Source organism: Macrobrachium nipponense, chromosome 20, assembly GCF_015104395.2.
Source record: "Macrobrachium nipponense isolate FS-2020 chromosome 20, ASM1510439v2, whole genome shotgun sequence".
Lineage (NCBI taxonomy): Eukaryota > Metazoa > Arthropoda > Malacostraca > Decapoda > Palaemonidae > Macrobrachium > Macrobrachium nipponense.
In genome coordinates, this window is record NC_061089.1 from 30,565,519 (window position 1) to 30,580,875 (window position 15,357).

At 32.6% G+C, this 15,357-nt stretch overlaps 1 protein-coding gene across 1 annotated transcript in view; it reads right to left on the reverse strand.

Annotated features, from left to right (window-relative positions):
- LOC135224420 (OTU domain-containing protein 7A-like) overlaps positions 1–15,357 on the reverse strand; it is a gene marked incomplete at its 5' end in the record, with an annotated part of 176,158 nt that overhangs the window by 68,359 nt on the left and 92,442 nt on the right. The window contains 1 exon segment of the mRNA XM_064263407.1: positions 8,659–8,785. Coding sequence (XP_064119477.1) covers positions 8,659–8,785 — 127 coding nt within the window.

Here is a 15,357-nt window from a genome sequence, read left to right on the forward strand (position 1 = left end):
TTCACATAGTGTCTGTATTACATCCTATAAGTCAAATGCAAGTCAAGTTTGAGTAATATTCAGTAGTTGGTTTTTTTTGGTAGCTGACCGAGCTGATGTAAGTGTTTACATAATAAAAATATGGAATGTTAGTCCATATATATATAAGTCTAAAACTAAAGAGGTCAACCAGATTGCTTGCAGGAATGTGATCAGACTAGAGACGCTAAAGATGACGTATACAATAAGTATGTAGGCTAAGATAACATGCCGTCACCTGTAGTCATTCAATTGTTTATAAACATTAGTCCAAGCTCCCTGCTTGAGACAACTACCCCGACCTATAATTCAAACGGCCTACGTGATCTGTAGCGTGTCTCATTTGATTGTGTGTTCGTATGAAACTATGTCATTTGTATGTATGTTCATATGTTCGAACTACTGTCTGTTCCTTCATAACTTGTAACAGAGATGGTAGACAAGCAGAACAGAGTTAGCTATCGTCATTAGAAGACCTGTACCTCTTTACCTAAGCTTTATCATGTAGAGGAATAGGATTAGCCATCATCATTGGCAGAAGCGATCAAGCTATCGTTATTAGAAGACTTGTACAATCATATCTGATCTTCAGCATGTAAAACTTCAGAAGAATACATATATTTTTATATTTCGTGTTTTCTACAAGAACCTCCTCACCATGAGTTTAACACATCGTCGTAATAACCAACAAGATAATACCGACTTCGTAAGTGATCTACAACCCCCCAGACACTCCATTGAAGATGGAAGTGCAATACCAACCGACTTAGCGTAAAATTATCGCAAGTCTAACATTACCTCATAGGGCGCCTTATCATACAAGGCACAAGCCCTAATATATGTGAAAATGTGTGCAATTTCATGTAGAATACAACAAAAACAACTCATGGTTGTAGCTTTTATCAGTTTTGAAATATTTTCATATAAATAATGATGTGCCAAAATTTCAACCTTCAGTCAACTTTGACTCTACCGAAATGGTAAAAAAACGCAATTGTAAGGTAAAAATCTTATATTCTAGTAATATTCAATCATTTACCTTCATTTTACAACAAATTGGAAGTCTCTAGCACAATATTTTGATTTATGGTGAATTTATGAAAAAACTTTTTCCTTACGTCCGCGTGGTAACTCTTCCGAAAAAAAACAGAAATTTTTTTGTCCGATTGTTGTAATCTTTGCACCATTTTAAATTAGCCGTTACATAAAGTTTTCTATATGAAAATGTGCACAATTTCATCTAGAATACAAAAATAAACAACCCATGGTTGTAGCTTTTATCAGTTTTGAAATATTTTCATATAAATAACGATGTGCCAAAATTTCAACCTTCAGTCAACTTTGACTCGACCGAAATGGTAAAAAAACGCAATTGTAAGCTAAAAATATTACATTCTAGTAATGTTCAATCATTAACCTTTATTTTGCAACAAATTGGAAGTCTCTAGTACAATATTTCGATTTATGGTGAATTTATAAAATAAACTTTTTCCTTACGTCCGCGCGGTAACTCTTCCAAAAAAAATCGTCGTAATGTTTGCACCATTTTAATTAGCCGTTACATAAAGTTTATATATGGAAATGTGCGCAATTTCATGTAAAATGCTACTAAAAACAACCCATGGTTGTAGCTTTTATCAATTTTGAAATATTTTCATATAAATCACGATAAATAGAAAAAATTTGTCCTTCGGTCAACTTTAACTCGACCGAAATGGTAGAAAACTGCAATTGTAAGCTACAACAATTACAGTCTAGTAATATTCAATCAATTACCTTCATTTTGCAACAAATGGGAAGTCTCTAGCACAATATTTCGATTTTTGGTGAATTTTTGAAAACAGCTTTCTTTTACGTCCGCGCGTTACGAATTCATGCATCATTTTGTGATAGTATTTTCTCTGTGTTGCCTTGATTGTTTTACAATGTGTTATATACCAAAATGATTGCAATTTAGTGTACAATACAATGAAAAAAATTAACTCGTTAGTTTTAACCATTTTGCTCACAGCGTGATTTGTATACAATTATATATGAAATCTTTTTTTTGCGCTGTCATATATCCCAATATCTATATATGATAATTTTTTTTTCATTTTTGATGGTTGCATAATAAACTTCAGGCAATGAAAAAAAGGAGCCAAAAATGAACTTTTAATCTTGAAAACTAAGCGTGCTGTGATTTTTTTAAAAACATTTTTTCCGCTTTGGCACTTACTCGCGAACGCCGCCGGCATACGGGAGACGATTTTTAAAATACTGCTTCGGTGTTTAAGGGTTAATAAGATTTAGAATAATAACATTAATTTTTTATTCAAAATTCATGATCAATTTGGTTGTACGTAAATAACTTCTCCAAGCAATAATTATCGTACATTATCGTATTATTGTTTGCAATTGGCGACAAAGTGTAAACATAATAAAACCATTTTTACCTTCTGATGAAGATATTGGCATATCTTCATAATATAAAGCCAATTTGAGGAATACCTCCATATCAATGAAACTGACTTTTAACTATGTGAGTCCAGCTGACAAAATGTAAACATCAAATTATGGTAGCATTCACAAGAACATTATCTTTCGATATCCTTTCCAAATTTTAATGGTAGTATAAATAAGCTTAGAACAATTCAGTCATACGAACGATAATTATTGTACTTTATCATATTTTTGTGATTGGCAATAAAAAGTAATAAAACCATTTTTACCTTATAGTATTTCATTGGCATATCTTCATAATAAATAGCCTATTCAAGGAATAATTCCATATCAATGAAATCAACTTTTATCTATGCGAGGCCAGCTAGCTGACAAAATGTAAACATCAAATTATGGTAGCTCTCACAGCAATGTTATCTTCCAGTATCCTTTTGAAAATGTACTGGTAAGTAGTGTAAATGTGTATTACAGGCAGACCTCGGTTATTGGCGGACTCTGTTAATAGCAATCTAGTAACGCCATAACATCGGCAAATGGCGCCATAAGGTGTCAATAATAGTGTTATGGCACCATAACATACCTAACAGAGGCACCAATAACCAGTTATCGGCACCATAACTGAAACTTAGAGCCATAAATCACTGAGTTTCAGTTAATGGTGGTTTTTGCTTATCAGCACCCCTCTGAGAACGAAACCCCGCCCAAAAAACGGGGACTTCCTGTAATAACATTTGGGATAAGGTAATGTTAATTTTTTTTATTAAAAATTCATTTTCATTTGGTAGTAAATAAGTTTAGAATGATCTTACATTATGGTATTGTTAGGGGGTAGTGGTGGCGATGAAACATAAACAAAACAATGTTTTCCTTTTAGGCAATGTGTCTAGGAAAAACATGATATAGAATCAGCTCTGTTATTTCCTTTATTTTGAATTTTTAAGGATACAATAAGTAAAACAGAATTTGTAAAACTGTAACATCTTTACATAACTCATTTTTCATAAGATACCTGTTGTTGTAAAAGCTACCCTATATATAGATGGTTTTGTAATTTAGCAGTCGTCTTAGGCTATATGTACTGTCAGCCAAAAAACTGGTGGCAGAGTTTCATAATTTTTCGTTCACCTGCCTGACGCATGATTCATGCCTTATTTATCAATTTTTCTTTTCAAAGATGGAAGAAATCATATGTAATGACGTTAAAAACAGTCACTGATATCTTTAGAACATTATGTTATGTTATTGTGTAAAACTATTTTCCATATAGCAAAATTGACGTAAACGAAACGAAGTGATAAAAAATATCATATCACAACCATAGATATACATTACCAAATAGATAGGAGACACCTATCACTAGTAGTATCGAATAAACATAGTCCTTAAATTATCATTTCAATATTAACCCTTAAACGCCGACTGGACGTATTTTACGTCGACATACAAAAGTTTTTTAAAAAATTCGCGGAAAAATACTTTTAGGCCTACCAGCCAAAAACTCTTGAATCACGTGCCTTGGGGGATGCTGGGAGTTCACGGATCAAGGTGTTGTTTTGTTTACAATTGTTATGCAGGCGCGCAAGCGCGAATTTCTTTCTTGCCGCACTAAAAAGTATCTGTGACACATCTCGGAAATTATTTCGTCACTTTGACATAATTTTTGTACCATTTTAAATTAGCCGTTACATGGAGTATTATATATGAAAATGTGCGCATTTTTATGAATAATAACAAAAAAATATTCATGTGATTGTAGCTTTTATCAGTTTTGAGATATTTTTATATAAATAACGATAAGTGCCAAAATTTCAACCTTCAGTCAACTTTGACTCTATCGAAATGGTCAAAAAACGCAATTGTAAGCTAAAACTCTAATATTTTAGTAATATTCAATCATTTAAATTAATTTTGCAACTAATTGGAAGTCTCTAGCACAATATTTCGATTTATGGTGAATTTATGAAAAAACTTTTTCCTTACGTCCGCGCGGTAACTCTTCCGAAAAAATCATACATGCGATTGTGGTAATGTTTGCACCATTTTAAATTAGCCGTTACATAAAGTTTTATATATGAAAATGTGCGCAATTTCATGCACAATACAACTAAAAACAACCCATGGTTGTAGCTTTTATCAATTTTGAAATATTTTCATATTAAAAATGATAAGTGACAAATTTTCAACCTTCGGTCAACTTTGACTCTACCGAAATGGTCGAAAAACGCAATTGTAAGCTAAACCGCTTATATTCTAGTAATATTCAAGCATTTACCTTCAGTTTGCAACAAATTGGAAGTCTCTGGCACAATATTTCGATTTATGGTGAATTTATGAAAAAAATAACATTTTCTTTACGTCCGCGCGGTAACTCTTCCGAAAAAAATCATACGTGCGATTGTGGTAATGTTTGCACCATTTTAAATTAGCCATTACATAAAGTTTTATATATGAAAATGTGCGCAATTTCATGTAGAATACAACTTAAAATAATTGAAGGTTGTAGCTTTTCTCATTTTTAAAATATTTGCATATAAATCACGATAAATAGAAAAAAAACCACGTTCGGTCAACTTTGACTCTACCGAAATGGTCGAAAAACGCAATTGTAAGCTAAAACTTTTACAGTCTAGTAATATTCAGTCATTTATCTTCATCTTGAAACAAATTTGAAGTCTCTAGCACAATATTTAGATTTATGGTGAATTTTTTAAAAAATCTTTCCTTCCCTCCGCGCGCGGATTCTCCGCCACAAATCTCCGAAATGCGTATGTTCCATTCTCGGAATATTTGCTCCGTTTCGTATTAGGCATTTCATAAAGTTTTATATATGAAAATGTGCGCAATTTCATGTAGAATAAAACAAAAAATATTTGAAGGTTGTAGCTTTTCTTATTTCCGAAATAATTGCATATAAAATAATATATATATAAAAAATTCGACATTTGGTCAACTTTACCTAGTCAGATATGATCAAAAACTGCATTTGTAAGCTAATATTCTTACAGTATAGTAATATTCAATCATTTTTCTACATTTTGAAAGAAATTGGAAGTCTCCAGGACAATATTTAGATTTATGGTGAATTTTTGAAAAAAATATTTGTTTACGTACGTGCGTTACGAATTCATGCATTATTTTGTGATAATATTTTCTCTGTGTTGCTTTTATCGTTTTATGATGTGTTATATACCAAAATGATTGCAATTTAGTGTACATTACAACAAAAAAAAAGTAACTCGTTACCTTTAACCGTTTTGCGCACAGCGCGATTTGAATACAATTATATATGAAATTTCGTTTTTGCGCTATCATATATCGCATTATTTATATATGATAATGATAATTTTTTTCATTTCTGATGGTTGCATAGTAAACTTCAGCCAATGGCAAAAAAAGGAGCCAAAAATGAACTCTTAATCTTAAAAACTAAGCGCGCTGTGATTTTTTGAAAAAAATATTTTTTCCGCTTCCGGGCTCACTCTGAAACACTTCCGGCACACGGGAGACATTTTTTTTTTTACCGCTTCGGCGTTTAAGGGTTAATATGAAGGTAGTTGAACTATTCCATTTGTGAAATTTTACAGAAATTATTGGAATCTCACAAAATTCTATCAAATTTAAAAACTAAAAGAAAAAAAAAAAGATATCCTAACAGTGTGAACCAGGCGACCTCACTCTATTGCTTTTGATGTTATGTGCACGGGAATCTAATGTCAATGTGTCATTTATCAGTCTAAGAACACATCCTTCGATGAGCGAGAGACAATTATTGCACTGCATTCGGTGCAAGTTCCTATTGGAGAGATACCAAGAAAGCTTAATAAACTGGAGAGAATCATACATAGATGAATCAAATTGTTTAAAGAACGGCAAAATTTAGAACATGGGCCTAGAGGTGGAACACCTCAAAGCACCACAAGAGAGCAAGTCAATACAGTAGTGTAAACGTTGCTAAGCAACATTCATTTGTGAATTTTTAATTCTAGTGCATCATCACGACATTGCTGAACCAGGAATCATGACTAGCTCTAAGCTTATGACTGGTGTCTGATGAATACTTTAGACGGAGAGGAAGAGATTTTTAAATCTACACTTGAAATCTTTGATAGGTGTCTAATGAATAAGCAAACTTATCTTTGATGGATGAGAGATTCAGTTAGGCTTACTCTTTTTGTTTTGTTTTTTATCGGTGGCCAGTGAATACCACGGATAGGGAGGGAACAGTTTAAATGATGCATGCATTTTTTTTCTTCAAAACCTAAAAAATACAGTTTATTGGGAGATACTTTATTAACATCGGTTTAATCCCTCCATCACTCCTATACGCCACCTCCGCTCTCTTCTACATCTCAGGAGACTCGACCCGACTTCTTGCTATGAACTCCATCACGTGAAAGCATCACTAATGATAACGGTTATTGTAAAATTCCCCGCACCGACAACGGACACCTTAAAATGTATGTTTATAAAACATTTTCTGTTAAAAGAAACTTTATCTTTCATTCCCTAAAATATGTGCATACACTCGTGTTACACCCTGTAGCCGTCAAAGAGCAACCCTTGATTAAAGCAGTAGGTTTTTATTGAAAAAAAAAATAAAACATATGAAATAGACCTAAATGAGAGCATCATCTTTCATATTTCTTATCCTTTCAGCTACTTATAATATGCTTATGGTAGTAGGTCTAGGTATACATGTGAAACTAATTTGAATTAATTTCCATTTAGAAGAAATGAATAGCTAAAGATCAACCTAAGAAAGCTTTAATGAAAGTAAGCCTTTCTTAATGTATTCGTCAGTTTTGACTCCCACAGCTTTCCAACGTGTCCAAATGAAACAGGATGATATGCAAGGAATTCAATAAAAAATAAGACTGAATTATATTCATTTGATTTTTTATGATTGCTTTTAACCTTGAATAGCTAGGTCTGAGTTAATTATGTTAAGCAATTATGAAAAGGATAAGAGGAAAGGCAAACATGGCTAATAAAACAAGAATAACAGGAATAATCAAATAATGCAGATTAAATATATATTAAATATTATATATATATATATATATATATATATATATATATACTATATATATATATATGTATATATATATATATATATATATATATATATATATATATATAATATATATATATATATATATATATATATATATATATATATATATATATATATATATTAATCTGCTTTATTTGATTATTTCTGTTATTCTTGCTTTATTAGCCATATATATTGTCGATTTAAATATTCATTTATATTACCTATCCGAGAGAGTATACTCCTGAAAATAGACCTAGGCTAATCATGTGTGAAAATCAGAAGTCCAATTTAGGCCCACTAAATGTGTCATGCAAATTATTTTATTGATCAAAGGACAAAATTAGTTTATTTAAACATCGTTTTCAAAGGATGTTAACGCCTTGATGTATTGTTTATCGGGAGTAGGAGACGAAATGACAACACCCCAGTGCAGTACGATATGTTGAGTCAAGACTCAAGCGGCAGCAAAGCCACTTGAAAATGCTTCGGTATGCTGTCACGAAGCTAGAGTTAGGAATAAAATTAGTAATTGTGGACCCATCGGTATATATTTTCCTTACTTTGCAAAGAATTATCTTTAATACGTTGAATAAGCCTACTCTATTCTAATGTAATTTATTTCAAGTATAGCACCATTGAAAGGAAATGTTATTTATTGTTAAGTAAATAATCTGGCACCTGCAAATGGCCATATTTCCATAACGAACAATGAATTAAGAAACTTCGCCAATTCTTCGTTGGCCGTCTGTACTACCCTTGGCTGGATTTTGTCAGTTGAGTCTGATGTCCGTTGGTTCCGGGTCCGTTAAAATGAGGTTTTATTGTATATCATTAATGAAAATGGATAGAATACATGAAATGAAAGGAGGTAAATGGATAGAGTAAATGAAATGAATTCTTAAAAGTAAGTCATGAAATAAATTAAACAATCCTTAATAAAACTTGATAACTATGGGAATTTCAGCAAGCTGTGAACAGTGTGGCAAACACTCAAGAGTATGGCAGTTACCTGTTGGTGACCCAAAGACCCATCGGTGCAACACAGGGCTACCTAGGAATAAAATGTCAAAAATTTTGTTGATCATGAAATTAGACTACATTCATGAGATGAGTTTGTGAGAAAACAACTTATTTATATATACCTTTAATGTCACATCTGCCACTACGATGATTGGACGACGTAATACATGTGCTAAAGCCAGAACATGAATTTCCTCAAGGCTTTCATACACTCGGCCTGTGCAGTCATCTCCCTGATTTGTAAGGAACCTGAAATTATAAGGCAAAACAAATTTTCTAGTAAATATATTTTAAGAATTCTTTCAAAATTACTTTACCTAAATCTTAGTACTACCAGTGGTGGGAATATAACTTAAAATAAAATCTTCATAGGTAACAACCACATTTACCTCATTATAAAGAAAGGTAATCAAAATCTTCCTTGTGATTCTTTAAAAGAACTTTGAGAAACCTATCTAACTATAATTGTGGGCAATATTGTAATAAACTATTTATAGAAATACCATATGAAAATATGACATTTTATAATAAAATAGTTTTACATAAACTTACCAAATACCTACAAGCTTCCTACCAAAGCAGTCAAAAAATTCAAATTTCGCAGTGGCACTACCATAGCTGGTGTAAGTGACAAGACCCACCCACATTTGGGACTGATAGGTACAACTCAACAAAGGGTTGCAATTCATTTGAGCCCTGATGTCCATATGAGGGGAGGAGGGAGTTCTGATTAGATAATTACTTGGTAAGTAAGGCAGTCCCTGGTTATCGGCAGGGGTTTTGTTCCCAACGGTGTGATAACTGAAAATCGGCAATAATAGCACCACTCTCCGGTTATCAGCAACAATAACCGAGGATCAGTGCCGATAAGCAGGGATTGGCACATATCGGCGCCAAAAATTTAGTAATTCTTGTTACTAGACAACCGCCATAAAAACAGATTGCTGATAACCGAGGTGACCAATAACCTGAGAATGCCCGTAAATACAAAACTTTATCATAAAAATGTCATTTTTATTTATGACTTACCAAATACTAATTACATAGTTGATTCCACACTGAAAGGAGGAGGGGTAGATGGACGTCTATTCCAAACCATATATAAATTAGTGACTGAAAAGAAAAGTTGCTGGCATTGGTACAATGCTTGTAGTTCATTACCTGGTATGAGAGCTGCTGCAGGTGGATACTGCCTCTGGTCAGCGCTCATCTTAATTGGAAGGGAATGTAAGGGTCGACCCCGAAAACAATTTTTAACAAAATAATTCCTTCACCAATGTGTTCTGATAGGTCCCTAGTATTAAATATGTGTGTGTTTATATATATATATATATATATATATATATATATATATATTATATATATATACTATATCTATATATATATATATATATATATATATATATATTTATTATATATATATATATAGATATCCATACATATATATAGATATATACATATATATACATATTATATATATATCTACCCTATATCTATATATATATATATATATATATATATATATATATATATATATATATAGATATATATCTATCTATATATATCTATATATATCTATATATATATATATATATATATATATATATATATATATTATATATAATAATATATGTATATATATATATATATATATATATATATATAGATTATATATATATATATATATATATATTATATATATAATATATAATCTAATATATATATCTATCTATATATATTATCTATCTATATATTATATATCTATCTATCTATATATATATATCAATCTATTATTTATATGTATATATATGATATATATCTATCTATCTATATATATATCTCATCTATATATATATATATATATATGATAATATATATATTATATGTATATATATATAATATATGTATATATATGATATATATATGTATATATATATATATATATATATATATATATTATATAGTATGTATGTATATATATATATATATATATATATATATATATATATATATATATATATATATATATAATATATATACAGTACCAGTCATAATAATTTGCATGGTAGGGAAGATGGAAGAAGAAAAAGAGTACAACAAACTAAAAATATTCAGGAAAAATCAATTATTAAAGCAACCATCATAAAATTTGGAATGAATAATCACCAACTCCTGCCCTAGTACTTGATAGGCATGCCACAACGTTTACGGACTTTCTGTAGTGTCCTGGGCATTGAATCTGAAAACCGCTGCAGGAAGGACTCGTCCAGATCGTCCCAAGCGCGTTTCAAACTTTGCGGTGCAAGACGTGTCCAAATTCAGTAACTTTCTTTTTATGATTGCTTGATGATTGAAATGGCTGGGGAATTCCCTGGCTAGTCGTGGATATATTCAATTCCACAATCTCTAAGCCACAAAGTATTCTATTTGGCGGTATGATCCCCAGTGCACGAATCTTAATCTAATGCCATTGAAAATCAGCCATTGAAACGAAAAAAAATTCGGCTGAGTGAAATTGACTAATTGGGAACTTAACTAGAGCTACTGGCTCACTCACAGAAAGTGTAACTCTGTATAAGAGCTCTTCAGTAACCTGTTGGATGTTGTGACAGTTGGATGTCGAATTCTTTTCTCGTGCTCTGCCATAGCCGTTGCTAACATTATTTTGTGTGGTTGAGTGAGTGTGGTTTTATTAACAATGTCTAAACCGTATACTTCCATTGAGATATCGTGTGAGAGTGATACAACTTTACGAGGAAGGCCTTAAAACTGGTGTAATTAGCCAAATAATTGGCGTGAAACAATGGACTGTCCAGAACATTCTAAAAACTTTTCGTGAGTCGGGAGGGAAGGAAGTACCCAAGGCTAAGACCAGCACTGGGAGGCCCCCTATTATTAGTAAGAAGGGGTTAAGAGTTCTCGCCAGTAGGTCATCTGGAATGTAGATATCACTTCACGCTGGGTAATATTCAGGTGGCTCAAGAGCTTTGAACTGGTTTGTTCACATAAGAAACTCTGATCTACTACGTGAAAACATATATATACTTTGTATCGAAGTTGACTCAGTGGGGTACTGCAAAGCCAATATGTCACATGTTACAGGAAACTGACCTGGGAAACTGTCTTCACTCTGACCTTGGTAGAGTGGGAGTACTCAACGGCCAGGCTTTTGACGTAAATTGAAAAGTAGTTAGGATATATATAGTTTCCAATTTTCCCCAGAAATCAGGGTAATGAGCTAATATCTCACGGGTCATGATGACAAAAGACCCTATTCAACAGAAATGAGGGAGTCCAATGACGGCGGGAAGGCAAGAACCTGTGACGTTAGAGGAATGAACTCATAGTGGGCAATTTAAGAAGGTGTCTGTTCATTGAATTTTGAGGGATGGTTCATTGTTATGATAAACCACTTTCAATTACCTGTACATGAAGGATGTTGCTCAGCAGTCCTTGGACACATTTTCCTTGGGTCCTTTGGTGGCTGCTCAACAAATTGTGTAACTCATCCAGCACCCTTGGGTGGTCAGTTAGTATCTTGACAAAGATGATGGTATGAATGTGAAATGGATGAGATAACTGATATCTTTCCTTTTCAAATTTCTTTCTCATTTTTCACTTCAGACAGTAAGAAGAGAGTACTGTCAAAAGCTGGAACAGACAAGGTACAGGTGAGTGAAGTGGCCATACTGTTAAGAGTTATCATCAGTGTAAGATACCTATCAGTAGCAAGACATTCCTCTCTTTAGCAAGGGGGAGAGGAATGATAAACCAACATAAGTGGATACATTGGTTTGTTAGAAGAACAGATAACCTTATCTTCCTCAGAGTCAATGAACTATGACACTGTATAGAAACCGAGAAGTCTGACTCTACGATATCATTATACAGTGGGGCCCCCGTATTTGCGTTTTCGGATTTGCGGATTTCTCTCTGGACCATATCTACCCATTATTTGTGGGGAATTCACCCTATTCATGGGTTTTTCTGATGATAAATAATCACTAATTAGTGTATTTTGATGTTATTTTCATGACTAAATACATTTTTATGATACAAAAATGATTTACTAATTTTAAAGTACTATTGATATTGATCAATATTGTATTAGTAAGTTTAATAAGATTAAATAATATCACATAATAATAAAAATAATTCTCTCTCTCTCTCTCACACACACAGAGATGTATGTTTTTTGTATGATAAATAAATAATTTACTAATTTTCAAATATTGATATTAATGTAAAGAGCAACCAATTCATTAAAGAAAATACTATAGTGAATTAGTAAGACTTTAATTTATAAATTAAAAATTATGTAAGAATGAAGGAAATCCCTGTCTTCATGCATCTTTCTTTTGAACTCCAGTACCACGTTGAGGTCCAACAGCTGTCAAATATATCAAGTAATGTGACAGGAGGGGAGTCTCTCTCTCTCTCTCTCTCTCTCTCTCTCTCTCTCTCTCTCTCTCTCTCTCTCTCTCTCTCTCTACTGAAATGAGAGATTTTTATGGTATATGTATGCATATGTTTATTAATTTTCAAATGATAATAGTAATAATAATAATAATAGTAATAATAACTGTAATTACAAAAATCATGTGAGATAGTATTTTACAGAAATGCTACTACAATCTTTCCATTTCACTCTTTCAAAATAAGGATAACTCTCTCTCTCTCTCTCTCTCTCTCTCAGAGAGATGCATGTTTTTTGTATGATAAATAAATGATTTAGTAATTTTCAAATATCAATATTAATGTAAACAACAATAATATCAATTCATTAAAGAAAATACTAAGGTGAATTAGTAAGATTTTAGCTTATAAATTAAAAAATTATGTAAGAATGAAAGAAAATCCATTCTACCCCACATCTTGTCTTTGAACTCCAGGTAACCAAGCCAAGGTGGCTGGGGTCCAACAGCTGTCAAATATATCAAGTAATGTGACAGGAGGGGAGAGTGTTGCCTGCTCAAGATGAGAGAGAATTTCTATGTTACATGTGTATTAATGTGTATTAATATTTTGCATAATAATAATAATAATTAATAATAATAATAATAATAATAATAATAAATAAAGGTAATTTCAAAATTCATATGTGATAGTATTTTAAAGAAGTACAATAATCTATCCATTTTACTCTTAAATAAGGATAACTCTCTCTCTCTCTCTCTCTCTCTCTCTCTCTCTCTCTCTCTCTCTCTGTTTGGGCTGGAAGTGTATGTATACAGTAAGGGCATTACTACATTTTAAGGTAAAATAATAATAGTAGTACTAGTTTTCAAATAATATCAATTTTTATGAGAATAAACGGTAACAATAACATTTCTCTCTCCCTCTCTCTCTCTCTCTTACTTGCGTATGTTTATTTGTTTTGTAATATAAGTACAGTGGTCCCCCCCGTATTCGCGGGGGATGCGTACCAGACCCCCTGTGAATCGTTAGAACCCACAAATAGTTGGAACCCCTATAAAAATGCTTAAAACCACCTATTTTGTTAGTTAAAACTCAAGAAAAACTCACTAAAAGTTTTTATACCTGGTTTTTTTTAATAGTTTTATCACAAAAAGTGCATTTTACGATGTTGATAAAAAAACCCAGGAATTTATGGATATTTCTCATAGAAAAATACTGCGAATGCGTGAATTTTCTGCGGATAATGCGGGAAAATGTTCCCCAGAGAAATCTGCAAATGTGTGAGTCCGCGAATCCTGAGAACCATAATACGGGGGGTCCACTGTATATGATTTACATTATAACTGATTTTCAAATATTGATAAGATTAATAAAAAAATAGCAGTTCCCAGTCTTTTTTATCCACTTTTAGAACTTTTGAGGAAGGAGGGCGGGAGAGTAAATGACAGTTTGATGTACATATGGGGAAGGAGTCGGAGTCTAGGAGTTATTCTCTCTCTCTCTCTCTCTCTCTCTCTCTCTCTCTCTCTCTCTCTCTCTCTCCGTTATTATTCTCTCTGCCTCAGAAATAATTCATAATTTCACTCTTGATGGTCAGATATATGATGATGTCATTCAATGGTCTCTCTCTCTCTCTCTCTCTCTCTCTCTCTCTCTCTCTCTCTCTCTCTCTCTCTCTCTCTCTCTCTCTCTCTGTTATTGGCTGTAGGTATATATTGAAATAATATTAATAATATAACCTCAAAGATTAATACAGTACAGTGGTACCTCGACATACGAAAGGCTCAACTTAAAAAAAACTCGAGATACAAAAGCAAATACGAAAAATCTTACGGCTCTACATACGAAAGTTGCTCAAGTTACGAAAGGTTGTTGCTGTAAAGTCCTGAGATTTGCCCGGACCACCGAGAACAAGTTTAAAACTCGCAGGCCGCCAACTGAGTAAACTCGCCACCATCCTCCCACTCTCCCATTGGTTCCTGATGCTAGTCACCCCATAAGATCCTGCTCTCCTATTGGTCAGCATCTACCCCTTGTGCTTTATCTATTTATTGGTAAAAGGATGCTATAAATTGAAAAACTTATTCATGCAATACTTTATTTACATTAGGTAAAGATAGAATAAAGAATAGAAATGAATGGTTATTATACTGTTTGGTAGTTTCAGTACTTGAAGAGAGATACAGTGGTACCTCGAGGTAGGAAAGGCTCAACTTACGAAAAACACAAGATACGAAAGCCAATGCGAAAAATTTAATGGCTCTACATACGAAAAGTTTTCAAGATACGAAAGGTTTCTGAAAGTCAGAGATTCGCCCGGATAACAATTTTGAAACTCGCGCCGCGCGCCGCCATCTTAGTACTAGTAGAATTGCCACCATCCTCCTGCTCTCCCATTGGTT